The following is a 17,709-nucleotide window of genomic DNA, read 5'->3' on the forward strand; positions in this document are numbered from 1 at the left end:
ATGTTACATAATACATTACTAACATATTATATATATATATATATATATATATATATATTAAAATGTTATATATGAGTTGTTGGGTCTTTTTTTATGGAAAAAATTATCAAAATATGATATTTTTAGAAAAATTATAAAAAATAAAAATTATTGGGTGGTCTAAAAATATGTAATCTCACTCATACTTGCCTATTATAATACCATTTATTTAGTTAGTGATGTCATCTCTTTCTCTAACTTTATTTTAATCATGATTCTTAGAATAAAGGCTGAATGTGCATTTTTGGGGTTCTTATAGTGACGAGGTCAATTCGTTTATTGCTTTGGTAGAAGCTTGCAAAATAATTATTGGTTTAAAAATGTTTACTAATAGTTTATACAGCTTATCACTCCTAAACTATTTTTCAGTTAATTTAATAAATTTTTAATATAAATTTTATTAAAATAAATGAAAATAACTTATTTTAAAATTTTATCATTAAATTTAAAATATAAGTAATTTTTTTAAAATTAAAATAAGTACTTAAGTAAATAGTTTTCTAAATATACTTTTTTTTCATAAAACGTTGACAAACCAAAGTGCCAATTGATTAACTAAGTTAAGTTCTGATCTTAACCATTCTTTCTCTTTTTTTAATAAAGCTCCTTCTTCTTTAGAGTCTTTTTAAAACTTGATTCTTTATGTGAGTTTACTGCCTAATTTTTTTTGTTTGGACATTCAGCCTCGTTTAATAACAAAAAAACAGAAAAAAACTTGACAAACCTTAACTTAATCATATCTATTACATATCATGAATTTAATAATATAAATATAGGTCTTTAAACATTGATTAAAAAATTAAAAGTAAAAATTTGTCTTAAAAAATACGTTAAATAGCATGAAAAATCACAAAAGAATTGTTATATTTTCTAATAAAAACTTTTTACTATTAATTCCTTAAGAACACTGATTAACACTTGCCAATGAATATAAACGCACATTTATCCAGTGCAAGGATAATACACGCAATAAAATAAAAGAGAAAAACTCGAATAGAACCTCCATTCTCAAGATAATTATGTACCATGCAGCATAAATCATCTGTGCAAATCCACATAGGTGGAATCGGCACACATTTTTCTAGCATCCAACCAAAATATTGACCTGTTAATTTCACTATTTTTACCCATATATTGCCAGATAGGAAAAAAGAAGCAAGTGGGCAAAGAACCTAAGCAAATTTCCAAAGAAAATAATGCCAAAGTCAAAGTGAAACAGTAAATTAAAAAACTAAATATTCTCAAGTTGGGGAATACATTATAACACATATCTACAAATTGACAACTCAAGATAAAATTATGCAGCAAATTCAATATAACTTATTCTTCACTACATTGTTCCTTTGAATTCCAGCATGCCAACCGGTCAACTTGTTTCTCAGCCAAATTTGCACAACCCCCAATGGCACATAACATTTTTTCAGTGACTTGGTTCTATCACAGCAACAATGTGCACATCCCCAATGATACCATTTTTCAACCTGTTTCTCAGCCAAATTTGCACAACCTCAATGGCACATACCATTTTTCAGTATAATGGTATCACAGATAAGATGGGAGTACAACCCACCCCCACCCCTTCTATATATAATAAGGAAACATGAGAACCAAATATGTACCTAAACCTGTACATGCTAACCACTACTGGGGTTCTTCCTACCAGCCCACACACGGTAACAAAATAAGCTCCCTTGTCAAGAGAAAAAGAAAAGACAAGAGATCAAGTTGAGTCCATCACAAGGGGCCTGATTGCAAATTTATCATAAAGCTGCACATTGTTCTGTGCATCATGACAAGTAGACAATTAAGGATGAGGCAGAAGCCTCCATCATAGATGCAACTCGCACTTTCCACGTTTAAGATTGCTCCAGATGTATTTGAACAGATACAAGGTTGTCCTTAAGATATTGGAGTGATATTCAACCTGAAAACCATTATCAGCAGGTGAACTTCTGTAGTAGTTGTCTATCAACTTAGCACTGTTTCTGAGTTCACATGGCCACCATTGCCCCCAGCAGTACTGTCCAATCCAACCACAGGAACAGAGCGCTGAGCAAAATCCAGTAATAGCTTCCTCTGGCGTTCGTCGGTGTGAGGGAGACTAGCACGCAAAAGTTCAACAGGCATTTCCCCGCTAATAGCTTTGGCAGCATCTGGCCCAATGTCATCCACGCTCGGTGTACTTTGAACAAGCATGGATTGCATGATACTATGGTATTTATTCATGCAATACTTGGTGAGAAGGCCAAAGAATTCATCAAATGAGGCCTGCCAAAATGAACGGTTACCTATATTGTAGTTGCAAGCAGCATGTGGATCGGTTAGGAGTTCAGTAGCCCTCTCAAGAACAGATACTAAAATAAGGGAAGCACCATCTCCAGCAGTGCTTCCAAGGGGCCGTAGAGGAGGCTGCTCCGCAGAACAAACAACTGCTGCAAGACAGGCACTGAGAGCACCAAGATCCATTCCTCGGACACATTGGCAAACAACCTTGGCCAGGTTATTTGTAGTCTCTGAAGCTGCCGGATCAGAGGGAAGACCACCAAATAAGAATCTTAAATGACGAAAGATGGTCATGCAAACTATCCGCATAAGCTCACTACCAGGAAGGAGCAACAGAAGATACTTTGTAAGGAGCTTACGACCCTTGGGAAGAGATACCAATCGTAAGAAAACAAGGTCATCTTTAGCAGCAAGCCCAACTTTATGTCCATTTTTTCCCAGTGGGTCAACAAGTTGAAGTGAAGTAGCCAGTCCTTCCAACAAGACCTGCCTTCTTCGTCTTAATTGGGTTCCACCATCTTGTGGCTGATTAATCTGTAGGTACCGGTCAATATCATCTACATCAAGAAGAAGACAAAGACCATCCTCAATTGCGACTCTGGCAGCAAAAGTAGGTTCCTGTTCAAGGGGCTTCTCTGAAATCTTTTGCTCAGAGCTAACAGAAGAGTTTGGAGAATCAACCTCAAGAAGAGGGCGGGGACGACGAATAGACGAAAACGAAACCCTCCCTAAGGCATCAACCTGAAGAAATGCATGTGGCTCGTTATTAGTACGGGTTCGCGAAGGAAGTTCCCTTATTTGGGTTGGACAGAATGGATGTTTTAACTTAGCTACAGAAGGTTTTTTTGCAAGACAAGCTTGGTGGTAATAATCATCCACATATGGATCATTACTATGAGTAACAGCAAGTTGCATTCTAAGAATGCTTTCAATTTCATCACTTGTCATATACTTGGACCGAAACTGAAATGAACCACTCTCACTCTTCTGGCTATTGGCATCAGAACCCTGTTGGGAAAAACGAAGACTGTGTTTACCTTTCTGATTTGATTTTGGTCTATGATCTCTAACATCAGGCAGACCAAGCATGTGGTCATACTTGTTAATTATGGATGAGCCAGAGGAAAGGGGGGGACTGAATAAATGGGACTGGAAACCTGATAAGTAGCCTGCAGACCGCTGAACAGGATGATGCAGTCTACGATGCTGTTGTTGCAATTGAGTCATCAGGTGGGGAGGTACTGATCCATTATGAAGGTGTAACTGTTGCTGCAACATATTATTAAGGATATTTGAATGATCCCCAGGATACAACCGTCCTTGGTTTACCAATTGATTATGTATTCTCTGATTAAGAGGGGAACCAATATGAAATTGGCGCGTGTTTCCCCCAAAATGTGACCCAACATTTAATCCACTCAACTGTAATGCAGAATTAGAGAAATGAGAACGACTTTGAGATGATAGTGCCATCTGAGCTGCTCCAGTATGATAAGGAATGTTTAAGTGGTCTGTACTATGACTTGGAGAAGCCTGCTGAGATCGACCACCAGGAGGAGGATAAGAAGTAAATGAAGACTTCGGTGCCAAAATTGGTTCACTAGAAAAACGAGGAAGCTCCTGTTGTTGTTCAGGATATGAAGATGTTCTGTACAAGGGCTTTGGTTCTTGTAAATGCGGAATAGAGGAATGTGGCTGTGATGACCATCGTTTGCCATCATTAGCAGTTTCAGTTTCATAAAAATGCTGATCAAGCCAGTTAGGAACTGGTTCGCTAGAGCAATGTTGGAGGTGGTAGTGGTGCTCCAGCCTTTGCTGCTCAGGATATGAAGATGTTCTGTACAAGGGCTTTGAATCATGTAAATGGGCAAGAGAAGAATGGGGCTGTGATGACCATCTTTTGCCATCCGTTGAACCTTCACTGTCATAAGCATTCTGATCAAACCAATTCAGACTATCATCCCTTTGTGGCCATTCAGAAGTAGAATCTGGATACAATATAAAAATATCAATAAATCTGTCAACTGAAAAAAGGTTTCATATAATGAGAAGGGGGGAGTACACGTGCGAAAAATCCACTAATTCATAATTAGTTTGACGACAAGACACATAACCTTATCTTAAAGCATAAATATTCTGAAGTAGATTTTACTCACACATACACACAAGACCAGACCTTAAAATTCAGACCTTCAATTACATGTCCTTCCTCAATCATTAGTGCAATTATTACAAAGATGACAAAAGGAAACACAGCAAAGTTTAAGTTACTATCACTTTTGTTAGACCCCTTTCCTTAGTCGGAGGAAGTTTTCTATTTAAAAACCATCAAGTTATGGGATAAACTTGTAGCAGAACAGAAACACCATCCCCTATCCACTAGCATATAGGCATGTTATCACACGTTGTAAATTTAGGCTTGTATTCACAATTTCATATATCTAAATGCATACTCGCATATTGAAAACCAACATAAATTGTGGGTGTATCACTGTCACTAGGTCTGTATGTCATGGTAAAATACTCATTAGAAGCAACATATAACCATGTATGTATCATGAGTAATAACAATGCAACTCTTACAAATAATAAATAAGATTGCTTACATGCACCAAATTATTTCTCAGCAAGTGACGATCAAAATATAGTAAAAATCAATAAAATAATTAACATAAATAATTATAATTTCATAATTATTATTAAAAACATAGTCCTTGATTTATTGAATCATTGTGTTCCCACAACTCACAGATCACGATTCCCCTGGTGCAAACTAAAGGGTAACAAATAGTTGATAGTCAAATCAAAACTATGCATCTTAGTTACACATAAATGAAGTCACATGTTTTTCTGCCATTAAAATTCCATATTACAAAAAGGCTTAATTCAGATTAACAGTTCCTAGCTTCGAGTATTAATCCTATATTCAAACAGGTAGTTTGTAGTTTCCACTTTGGGAAAAAAATCCATTAAGCACTACATGGCATCAGAAAATAATGGAATAATATCTATTAGAAATGTTAAATAAAAATAATAATAAAAAGATAGAAGTAAAAAATGACATTATTTTTGTCTTGACAAAAGAAAGAGCAAAGTGAACTCATTACAATTGCTTTACTCACTTTCTCTTGATCCCCGTTCACCTATAACACCTGCACTTCTTGGTCCACTCACGGACTTGTTCAACTGAAATTAAAAATGAAAAATTATCTTCATTTTGATATGCATAAGGCAGAACTAATGATCATTCATAAGGACAACCAGACAAACAGTATGATCAAAATCACAAGTGAAACTGGATAATAAAACCAAGCATTGGGGGAGCACATATCATGAACATATCAAACAACTAAAATTTTGTGTTTGAGACAACATTTAGTTGGTTCCAAAAACATTCGAGTTTGAAATGCCAAAGGAAGCAAGCTAATCAGATTAACCTTCACTTAACTTTTTCTTCCAATTTTCCTTTTTTTTTTTTGATGAATGAATGAGATAATGGCTATGTAGTAAAAATCAATGGACTTACCAACCATAGGAACTTAGCTGCCAGGAAGGGTAAAAAGAATACAGATTAAAACTATCATGCTGCACAGAGAAAATTAGAAATACAATAGTACACTGGCAAGCTCCTTTAACGCACTGTCAGAAAAACCTTTACCAATATCTTCAGATATTAAAAGATCCAAAAGTCTGCAGTCCCTATCAATATAGTTGCATACCATAATGTTCTCCCACATTTCTCAATTACCAGTAAAATGATTGACATCCTTAGTCCATACTAACTCTAAAGAGGAACACAAAAACTACACAATTTTAAGAGAAAGACTAATGTTGAGTAGGAACAGATGGAAGGGGGATAGGTGTTACATACATACATAGATAATTAGATAACCTATAATTTGCGGCTCACCAATATAATTATTCTCATGCAAGTCCATTATTTTACTTGCATGAGGTGTCAATTTGTCAAACACATTCTCAACGTGAATACCTTCTTCACACCCATATGACGTGTCACACATTCCTGACTGGGTTTTTATTAAAAAACTATTTTGTCAACTCAAACACTTGAGCCAATACCTCCATAGAGATAGACACTTCAAGGATACTAGTAATATTGAAAGAAAAAGCAGTTTTCTTAAAACAATCAGAAATGTCAATAAAATATAATATAAAAGTATTGAAAAATAGCCTCTCAGTATATTTTAGTGAGGCTCATTATTATAGAAAAAAAATCTAAAACTAAGGCTTTGCTGACAGTTAGTTTTAAAATTTGAAATTTATAAAAACTAAAATGTTTTCAATTTTATAATTCTTAATTACAAATTTTTGTAGGTTTTATCTTTCAAATTTTGTTTTGATGCTAAATCTTAACCCCAAACCTCACAAATCACTCTGTGTCCTCATGTAGACTAGTCGAGTGATGAAGGTTGCAATGGGATAGGGAAGTGACAAGAATGGTAGAATTGTGGCATTGGTAATAGTGGCAACAAAAATGGTGGTTGTGATAGTGGCTTGTGGTAGCAACTACAACTAAGGTGATGGTAATTGCAAGGGCAGTGGTAGTTGTAGCAGTAGAGACTAACTTGGTGGTAGTTGCAATGGTGATGATTATTGTAGCGGTGGTAGCAGTCATTTTGGTGGTGGATGGACATGGTAGGGACAATGGCATTAGCAACTACAACAATTTTCTGTGATGATAACAATGGTAGTGGTGGTGGTTGTGGCAACAACAGTAGAGATGGCAATTGTGGGTGGTGGCAGAGGTGGCAAATTGGCAATGGTGGATCATTCAGAGATGGGGGAATTGAATGATTTATTTTTACATTTAAAAGGTAAAACTACTTTATTGGTTTTAAAAATTGAGCTAAAGAGTTTCAAAATTGTGCCTCAACTCGTATACTTTGAAGCATTACATCAACAATATTATAGAATCACATATTTTTTATAAAATTTACAAATTCAAATATATTTTTTCAATTTTTAAAAGAATGTGTGCAAATTAAGAAATTATCATCATCACAATACATGTCACTAATCTAAATAAATCTCAAGCATTCAGAGAAAGGGTGATAATCCTGTTTTAACAACCTTACCTTCAAAAAAGTGGTCGTAAGATCATCAATATCAGAAAGAGATCTTACATCCTCAGCCTGCAGATGCATAGTGAAAGTAAAAGTAAGTTGATAACAAACCTTGGAATCATGTATGTAAAATGTAAATGATGGTGAAAGTAAGTATATAAATTAGTAATAAGAACTTAGAAGATTGAAAATTAAGTAATTACCTCTTCTCTATTGAGAAAAAACTCCTCCTCATTAGACTCAACAGGAGGCAAATGGTCGTCGTCTTCTAAACCTCCCAACTCTACTTCCTGGACTACATCTTTGCCGAAAAATGCATATTGTGATGCGTCAAAAACTGCACCCTCTGCATGAAAAATAATTCAAGTCAAAAGCCCACCAATATCTTTGAACTATGTAACATGAAAAGTTGTTGCACGTACCCAGCAACAAGCACAAAACAAAAATCAGATAAGCTCAACACCTAACGCATATTGTGATCCATAAAGCAAGAAGAAGAAGCTATTTAAGTATGTAAAGCCAAGGAAAATGGCATGACAAATTTAAAGTTAACAAACATGCAATATCATTGAAAGCACAACAAATCTTTCACTGCAAAAATGGAGAAAATATTAATGCAAATAATACAGTATAATAAAACATTGACATGCGGAGAAAGTGCTCTTAACTCGGCACTATCTCTATTTGACCTTCTGGCAAACTAACTATCCTAAATCATTAGCTCAAAGCAGACACACACAGATTATGCACTCATGAATGATGAAACACTAAGGTCAATCAACTAAAGCAACCGACAACAGCATAAATCCAAAGGTGACAATAAAAAATCACAAACAAAACTACAAAAAATCACAAACAAAGAAGGTTTTGGTTCAGCTAACTAAAATGGTTGATCATCAAGCATCTCTGAACTGAAGCTAAAAAACAAAGGAAGCACCTTGAAATGCAAGCTAAATCTTCCTAAAATTCAAAGTAAATCATTAGCCAAAGCAGGCCGGATCTACAAGAAAAAGTAGAATAAAAGAACACAGAAACAAATACCCATTAAATAAAAGGATTAGAAAAAACGAGATTTGAATCCCAGAAGATGAAGCAAACCTGAGGGAACATTCCCCAACTGCCTAAGATTCTGTGTGTTGGAAGCTCCCCCAACATCACCCCCAGCTCCAAACCCATCCATATCCACCATAAAACGAACGCAGAAGAAAACCCAGAAAGAGAAAAACGCAAAAGATCGAAGATTTAGAGAGAAATGAGAACCCAATGTGAAAAAGGTTGAAACTTGAACCCCTTGTTTTTTGGTTTTCTCATAGTGTTTCAGCTAGAACGGTGAAACGAATAAAAAGGGGGAGAAGAAGATCTGTGCTGAGAATTGAGCACAACAAACCAAAAAAAAAAGAGGGGTGGATTTGGATCAGAGAGAAAACAGAAGGAAAGAGAGACAAAGAGAGGAGAGAGACAAAGACAGAGAAGAACCCTACAAAGTAGATATTATTGATCCAATTTTATTACAGAAAAATTGTTCCTTCATTTTGTTTTTTCTTATTTTTTTAATTTAATGTAAAAGCAGAACGAGACATTTTGGCAGCCAAAAAAATACTCTCGACAGCTAAGTACAAAATTTAGGTACAGTATTTTTTGCGTTATTCTTTTAATTGAAATTATGTTTTTTTAATAATTGAAATTAGAGTTTCGTCTCATAATTATGCTAAACTTTACTTCCTAATGTTTAATTTTTCATACATGAGTTTTATTAATATTTGTCGCAGAGTATTTAATTAAAAAATGCTAAAATTTATAATGTTTATTTAAGTTTTATCTTAAATTTAAGTAAGAATTTTCATGGTATTAATTAAAGAATATTTAATATTTATTAACATCAAATAAGTTTTATATTAAATTAGCTAATAATTCATGTAATGTATGAATATTTTATTTTAAAATAAATAAATACAAATATATAATTTAATAATTAAAAATTAAATTTTATATTTTTAAAAATAATCATATGTATAATAAATTAATTTTAATATTAATATTCAAAAAATTAGTTTTACAACTACAAATAATATAGTATTAAAACTATTAAATTTTAAAAATATTAAATAAATTTGAAATAATATTTTTATTTATAATGTCAAAATAATTTAATTAAATATCAATAACTAATATATATTAATATTTACAAACTTAAGATATAAATTCTTCAAAAAAATTAAAATTTAATAATAAATAAATAAATAATACAAAACTATGTATTTAAGTACAATAAAATATACACGTAAATGTTGTTTGAATTTTTAAAATTTATAAAATAAAATATTATGAAACTATTCCCACATGGTACTTATCACAAATTAAAAATCATATAACAAAATTACTAAAAAATTGTGAAAATTTAATTTTTTTATGAAATTATAAATTTGAAACATTATAATAAATTATAAAAATTAAAATTATATATATATATATATGATATTAAGATAAATAGAAAATAGTAAAAAACATAATAATGTTAAAATTAAATTTATTATAATTAATTAAAAAATATTGAGAAATAGTATTTAAAAAATATAAATTTTTAGGGAAAATAGATTAAAATGATATATTCTAAAATTTACTGCAAAGAGATTTCTTCTACAAACTAAATATGTGTAATTACAAAATATTTTGATTGATAGTATTATAAAAAATAGATTAAGTCTTGTAAATTTTATAAATATAAATATTTCTATGAAATTTAAGAACTTCTGTGAGATAATAAACAATTATAAATATACATAATTATTTATGAAATTTTTCAAATTTTATATAAAATAATAATATTTTTTATAACTACAAACATAAGTATTGACAACAAATTAAAATTTTCATATAAAATTATTAATATTTTATTATTATACAAAATATATACAGAAAATCTATATAAAATGATAAAAATATTAATTAACAATTTTATCTCTAAAATTTATATTGAAATTAATAAAAAATTAAATTAATTATAATAATAAAAATATATAAATATCACAACATTTTCAATCAATTTTAATTTTAAAACATACACATATTAGTTTTTAACGAGTAATTTAATAAATTTAAATTTAATTATTTTACAAGTCTTTATCATTTTAGCCTAATCTTTTTCTGCACTAAAGAGATATCACTAATTTAAATTAAAAATATATTATATAATTTTTTAAAAATTTTGTAAAATATAAAAAGTAAATATTATACTATTTTAAATAAATTTTTGATATATTCAAATTTAAAAATAAATGCATAAATATATTAAAAAATTACTTGATATAGCAAAAAAGGAACTAATCTTTAAAATATTCTCATTTAAAAATATTCCTAAATTCAGATGAGTTTAATTTGAATAAAAATATTTCAAAATAAATTAAAAAGTAATAAAATTACAACAAATTTACTTAATAATTTTTTATAAAATATTAAATTTTATTAATTCAACTGTTAAATAAAGTATCTATTTGTGGTGATTATGTATATAAAATCTAAAATAAATTAAATATTATAAATATATAATTTTATAATTAATTTTTTATTTTAAAAATATATCTAATGTTGAATCAAGTTTTTTGACGAATTAATAATTAATTTTTATTTGTATGATATTTTGTAAATTTAATATATTTAATAATAAATTTTAATTTAATATTTGACTTCAAAGAAAGGTGAAGACTAAATTATTTTATTAATAAATAATGGTTATTATTTTTTCTAATTTTATACATTCTATAAAAAAAATTATTTCTACTATCAACTTTATTATAAGGGATGATCATTCATTGAAATGCAGTAAGTAATCTTTTTCTTCTTCTTTTTTTCTAAAAGAATGCAGTAATCTTTAAATATTCAGTGAAACCAAAAGCAAAATTTATTTGTTAATTTTTCAATAATGTTATTTGTAATGTTAACCACTTAAGAAAATTACATAATTATGTATATATATATTCTTTTGTTTAATAACTAATATTTAATACTTATAATCTGGAAATAAATTTAATGCAATCTGTATTAAATATTCGTTCTTTAACGAACATTAATTTTTCCATTTTGCATTATCAGCTTATAAGTACAAAATTAAAGAGCTTAAAAGACTGATTTAACCTCAATTATTGTCATGCCATAAATTATTCTTTTATATTATTATTGCGTAAGTTAAAAGTAACGAGTGATACGACAATATTGACATAAATAATGCTACAAAATAAATTGGGAAGAAATAGAATTGAATCAAAATTCGTAAAAGCTTAACAGTAATTCTTGAATTAATCAAAGTACTAAATATTATAATTTATTCTAAAAAATAACAACAATATCAATTTATTCTAATAAGAATTTGGATACAAATGTATTATTTTCCTTCATGTTCAAAATAATAAAAGGGTAAGAAAATAAAAACATAACAATTGAGTCTTGTTTATAAATATTTTAAAACAATGATAAAAGAATATTCCTTATATTCCATTATTTTCAAATAACATGTCATGAAATACAAATGATACCATTGAGGAGTTTATAAAGGAAAGAATATAAAATAATTAATTATAAATAAAAAATATTATATTTTATACCTTTTATTTTATTTAATTTTTTAAATATTTTATATTTTTATCAATTAATTATATGTCATACATCATGTTTATTAATTACTGAATAAAATTATGAAATTATTAACTTAATTTAAACATTTAAAAATTTTAAAAAAACTAAATTTAGAGAACTAAAATTATATATTTGTCAAAGTATAGAACCGAAAAGTTCAATTGAGTCAACATTATACTGTAATTTCTCAAGTCATTTAATTATTTGATTTATAAAACAAAAAATGTTGTTAATGCACGTATTTCATTGGCTAAAATAATATTAATTATGTTTCATTAAATTATTTAAATAAAAATATGATAAAATTTTCATATTTTTAAAACTTTCTTATACAATGAATTCTAGGTTTATGAAAATTGTCAAGTATCGAATCTAGTTTTCAACACTAATACTTTATTAAAACAAATATATTTATGTTAAACTTGTCTTATTATTAAAATAATTAAATTAAAGTTTTTAAATAAAGCTTAATAAAACCCTTTGTTTCTAAAAAATAAACAAATCCAAACATTCGTCGAATGTATTATTTGATTGATAATTCAGTTATCAATAAAATGTTAACATCTGTTATAGAAAAAAAAAATGTTAACATCTGACAGTTATGTAATATAGGTTTTATTGAGCCTATAAAATTTAGATACATTTTTTAGATAATTTAATATATTTTTTATTATAATTAAAAGTTTACTTTGATAAAAAGTCAACATTTAATATAATAATGTGTTATAAAGATAGAGTTTTAATTTTAATTAAAAAATAGTGTAAAAAATATTTGAAAAATTATACCTAACGTTTATCTTTATTTAACATTGCATATTAAGAATTAATTTCACACTTCTAAACTTTAATAATCAATTTTCATATTACTCAAATATTAGAGAACTAATGTGCATTTTTTTACCATACTAAAATAAAATAAAATTAAAATTACATAATTATCTTATAATAAAAAAATTACACAAATATTCTTATTAATATTTAAAAGAAGACAATTTAAATTGATTTCTTCTAAAAATAAAATACGGTTTAAATTGACTTGCGTTGTATTTACTCCTACAAAAATTGATTTTAATTGACTTTGTTTGATTTTATTTATTTATTTTGTTCTATAAAAATTGATTTAAATTGATTTTGGTTTGCTATGTACTGGCCCGTTTGTTTCTACATAAAAAAGATTTCAGTATAGTTATAATAAAGATAAATAATAATCTAAATCAACTTAATTTTGTTGATTATATTACAAGTAAATTGTGGTATAGGTAAATATTTTAAAAAATTTATTTTATTTTATCTAAATTTTTGTTAATTTAATCTAATTGTTACATATATTGTATAAAACTGTTAGTGTATTTTAGGCAAGTAAACATTTAGATTATAACTTAGAAAAAATTTAAATTTAGTGAGTGTTAATTATATTTTGAGAGTTTTAATTGTTGATTCATATTGTAATAATTTGTTTGTTTATTTTAATATATTTTATACATTTTGATAATGTTAATTAAGTTATACATTTTGTTAAAACTATTTTATGAGATAGTTAATTTAAGTATAAAGTATAATGTTGTTGTAATATGTTTATATCGGATATCATATTATATATGAATAAAATTATAAGTAATATTGATGGGACTATATCTAGAGCTAGTGATAAAGCTACTTGTAGTGACCTAATTCGTGACTGCCATGGGAAGTTTATAGCTAGATTCTATATCAATCTTAACCTGTAATAGAAGTTGAACTTTGAAGTATTTTATAGGCATTCAGCTTATGGTTCATATGAACATTCAGACTATCTAAATTGAAGGTGATTCCAACGAAACCCTCTACCTTATGCTCATTCTTGTTAGGGAATCTCTTAGTATAAATAATTTTGTTAGGTTTGCTCATTCTTGTCATGAGGCAAATCCTTGTGCGGATGCTTTGGCCAAGACTGGTCTTGATCCCCTTTTCTTTTTCTCCAGTTTGATGTTCCCCTTGCCCCTCTTGTTCCTTTTTGCCTAAGTGTCCTTGTTATTTTTGGGATGTTTAGTCCTCTTATCTAGCAAAAAATAATAATAAATTACAACGAATATACCAACAAAAGTTGATCTCAGTAGTAAATGACTCAATATTGCTTAAGTAAGATATTAGGTTTGAGTCATTGTGTATGCAAACAAATCTTCAATGGTAGACTCACCTACCACATCCAGGTGTGCGACTCGGTCATTTTAATCAAACAAAAATTTACTTTAAATAATTATTTTTTTTATTACTGAATTGAACAAAAAATGTTAAACAATAAGAAATCAATTCAAATTGACTTCTGTTTTACTAAAATTAGGATACTAACGTAAACTTTTTTTAAAAGGGACATTTATGTAATAAAATTTTTAAAATATTTAATTTACTTCTAAAACCTGTTAATATAATTATAGTTTAGTGGAATTTAAGTTAAAATATTTTTTTTTTATTTTGTCATTTAAAAATAAATAAAATGAGAGAGGATTGAATCATATTTCTTCACCTTAAACATTTTGAAAATAATTTTATAACGAAACATCTTATAAAACAAGGTTTATGAATCGTATTGCAGTAAGATGATGTAAAAAAAATTGGTTAATAAAAAATAAGTTACAGCAAAATCTATATTTTTAGTTAGAAAATAAGGTGATACAACGTATGATTATTTGTAATTATCACACTAATTAACGATATTACAGTGACTGTATTGAATAATTAATACTTTAAGGTAATCGAAATATAGTAAATATAAACTCTCTAAAGCCAACAATATTTAACGTATATTTTTTAATAGTTAAAGGTAGAATATCAAATTGCAAATATTTGCCTTTGTTTAATTATAGAAATTTGGATCCTAGTCATAGTTAATTTTTCTATTCATGACATGTAATAGAATATATTTTATTTGTTCACTTTCTCTATCAATTATGTTTTTGTGTCAAATACATACTTAAGACTACCTTATCAGAACTTGTCTTAAGAATAGATATTGTTTATTCATCTTGATGAATCATAAGACAATGATAAAAACAATCTTACAAGACTATTGGATCATTAGTCAAAATATTTTGCTATTGTTTTTTTCAATAAGATGCAATTAAGAAAATCTTAATTTATTTTTATAACATTTGTACCCCTCAAAGTAAACAATCACTACTCAACAATTATTCATCTTAATACTTTAGGTTTTTTTTATAATTCATTTTTTATTTTATTTTTTTATTGTTATTTAATTCATTTTTAATTTAAATCTGTGTATATTTGAACGATTAATTTTAAAATATTTTAATATAATTTCTGTCCCATTCACGGAAGCGACAAAATTATAGAATTAAGAATTTGTCTTGCTATAATCATAGATACAGAGTTAGGTAATTTTTAATTGGAGTGGTAAAATAAATACTTTATGTTATAATTCTTATCATTATTTTATATGTACGGTAGAATGTAAGATAATTTTATACGTAGAACGTTGATTACAAAAATAAACAAATCTAACTTTCAAATTTTGTTCATATATCTCTGCAAGTTATAAGTTACATGACATGTATTCAGTTTTTAAACGTGGCTAGATTATATGAAGTTTTGTTTATATATCTTTAATTTGTTGTTTATTTATATACTTTTTAATTTATTATTAATCTATTAATGTGTGGCTTTGTTATTTTGATATTTTATGAAATCTAACTAAACTCAATTTAGCATCCACTTGGACTTTAAATTTGGTCTTATACAAATTTGGAGAGTGATCCAATTCAGTATTAAAAGAAATTGAGTGAACTATAAGTTTGAGACAAATTACAATTGAGATTTTTTTATTTATATATTCTTAAATATTTCACTAATTTATTAATGTGAGACTTTATTATTTCAATATTTTGATAAAAGCTTTTTTAGGGAAAGGAAAGCCTAAATGAAGAGTTTATTATTTCAATTGAGACAAAATATGCATGTTAATTAGAATTCAAATTTACGTTTTATTTTATTAAAAGTAATGGTAAAATAAACTTTATCCATTTTGTTAATTTCTTCATCATTAGAAGAAATTAGTCAATAATCATTACCCAAGATATTGTCAATGTACATTAAAAAGGAATTAGAAGTCAAACTAAATGTTACCAACAAGAATTTGTCTTAAAATATTAGAAAAATGTTGCCATCAAAAGCTTCAAAAGTATGTTGAAAGGTCAAAAAAATGGTTAAAAGTTGTCTAAAACATCTAATTAGTTCCACAAAGGCATTTCGTGTTTCCCAAGGACTTTTTCAATCTGGAATCCTATGAAATAGAGTTTTTCATACACATTTAAGGTAAGACACTGCGGTTATCAGTCGCTAATTACAAGTTGAGTTGACCAATTAAATATGCTGATCAGATAGTTTATTTTAATTTATAATTATTTTATCATATTATAAACGATGTATACATTTTACTGTGAAGAGTTATGCTCTAAGCTTAAGTGATAAACATTTAAATGAACGATTTTACAATGAGTTTTGATTTAAGTAATTTAAACTTGCTTTTAAAACTTTGATCATGACCCTTACAGAACTGTTTTTTCATTTCTTAACTTAATTTGATATTTTGTGAAAGGGATCAAAATTTGAACAGTTTGAAAATCTCATTCACAAGCTTACATCACAAAAAGTTTTGACCTGGTCTAGAAATTTAATTAAATTTATTACAAATTATTTACACAAATTATCTGCATAGCTCTTAATTAAAATTTAATTGAAACATGCAAGGTATGATAGTATACAAGTTAATCTGAGTTTTTTTTTTAATTTAAATTGCCTTTCTTTGAAAATCCAATTGTCTAGTAATTTTGCCTGAATTTGAACATTAAATTCCTGTTTGATAAGGTAATTTAAAGAGGCAATTAAATATTATTTAACTTGTGTTTTTTAAAACTATTTTTAACTAGGAGCTGAAAGCAATTTTTAATTTTTATTTTATTTTATTTTATAACTATTTATTCTTTTATCTCTTCAAATTTTAAAATCATATCACTGTTTTTTAACTTTTCTAAATCACTTTGGTATAAATCTTATTAAAATAAAATAAAATAATTAAATTTTATTTTATAATATAAAATAAATAAAATAATAATATAAATTAATAGATATTATTTCATTTCACTTAATAAAAATATTTTAAAATAAAAATAAAATCAATTTTTAATAATTTTAAAATATATAATTACTAAATTTTTAATTTTAGATTAAATCGGTGTCATCCTTGTTTGTTATGATATTTAAAAACTATCTTTTAACTCAAATAGTGTATTGAATTAGAATTTTAAATAATTTTTTTAGTTGAAAAAAATCTGTAAATTTTAAAAGACATTGCAGGATTCTGCAAGACTTTAAAATTAGAATTTTAATGGATTCTGCAAGACTTTTAAGTATGGATTTTAATGAATTTTGTGAGACTTTACAAATTTTCTTAGATTTTTGACATAAAGAGTTTAAGATTTTTTTCATACATTCAAATTTAAAAAGAGTTAAAGACAAAAATAATAAAAAACAACAATATCTGAATAAATAATAATAATTCTCTATCATATTATATCCTCCTAAATAGCATTCACCCACATATCTATAGTTATACTAGTACTTCAAGCATTAACATCTTTTCGCTCTTGGTCTTAGGTTTGAATAATAGGTCCAAAATTAT

The 17,709-nt window shown here is 27.4% G+C and overlaps 1 protein-coding gene across 1 annotated transcript; it reads right to left on the reverse strand.

Annotated features, from left to right (window-relative positions):
- Window positions 1-720: 720 nt before the first annotated feature.
- On the reverse strand, window positions 721-8,895 carry LOC113854262 (protein PAT1 homolog). The gene is made up of 5 exons (XM_027485169.1): window positions 8,505-8,895; window positions 7,610-7,752; window positions 7,419-7,475; window positions 5,445-5,508; window positions 721-4,310 (listed from the first exon to the last, which is right to left on the reverse strand). The coding sequence occupies exons 1-5, from the start codon at window positions 8,593-8,595 to the stop codon at window positions 2,008-2,010; spliced, it is 2,658 nt and encodes an 885-aa protein (XP_027340970.1). The 5' UTR covers window positions 8,596-8,895; the 3' UTR covers window positions 721-2,007.
- Between the last annotated feature and the right edge of the window lie 8,814 nt (window positions 8,896-17,709).

The sequence above is a fragment of the Abrus precatorius genome, unplaced genomic scaffold, assembly GCF_003935025.1.
Source record: "Abrus precatorius isolate BTA unplaced genomic scaffold, Abrus_2018 Scaffold11, whole genome shotgun sequence".
Lineage (NCBI taxonomy): Eukaryota > Viridiplantae > Streptophyta > Magnoliopsida > Fabales > Fabaceae > Abrus > Abrus precatorius.

Excerpts from the sequence above, each read along its gene's own strand:
- LOC113854262 (XM_027485169.1), bottom strand. The coding sequence starts at position 8,595 with ATGGTGGATATGGATGGGTTTGGAGCTGGGGGTGATGTTGGGGGAGCT. Across the intron at positions 7,753-8,504 it reads GTTGGGGAATGTTCCCTCAG|AGGGTGCAGTTTTTGACGCA; the intron begins GTTTGCTTCATC and ends TTTTTCATGCAG. Across the intron at positions 5,509-7,418 it reads TTACGACCACTTTTTTGAAG|TTGAACAAGTCCGTGAGTGG; the intron begins GTAAGGTTGTTA and ends TTTTAATTTCAG.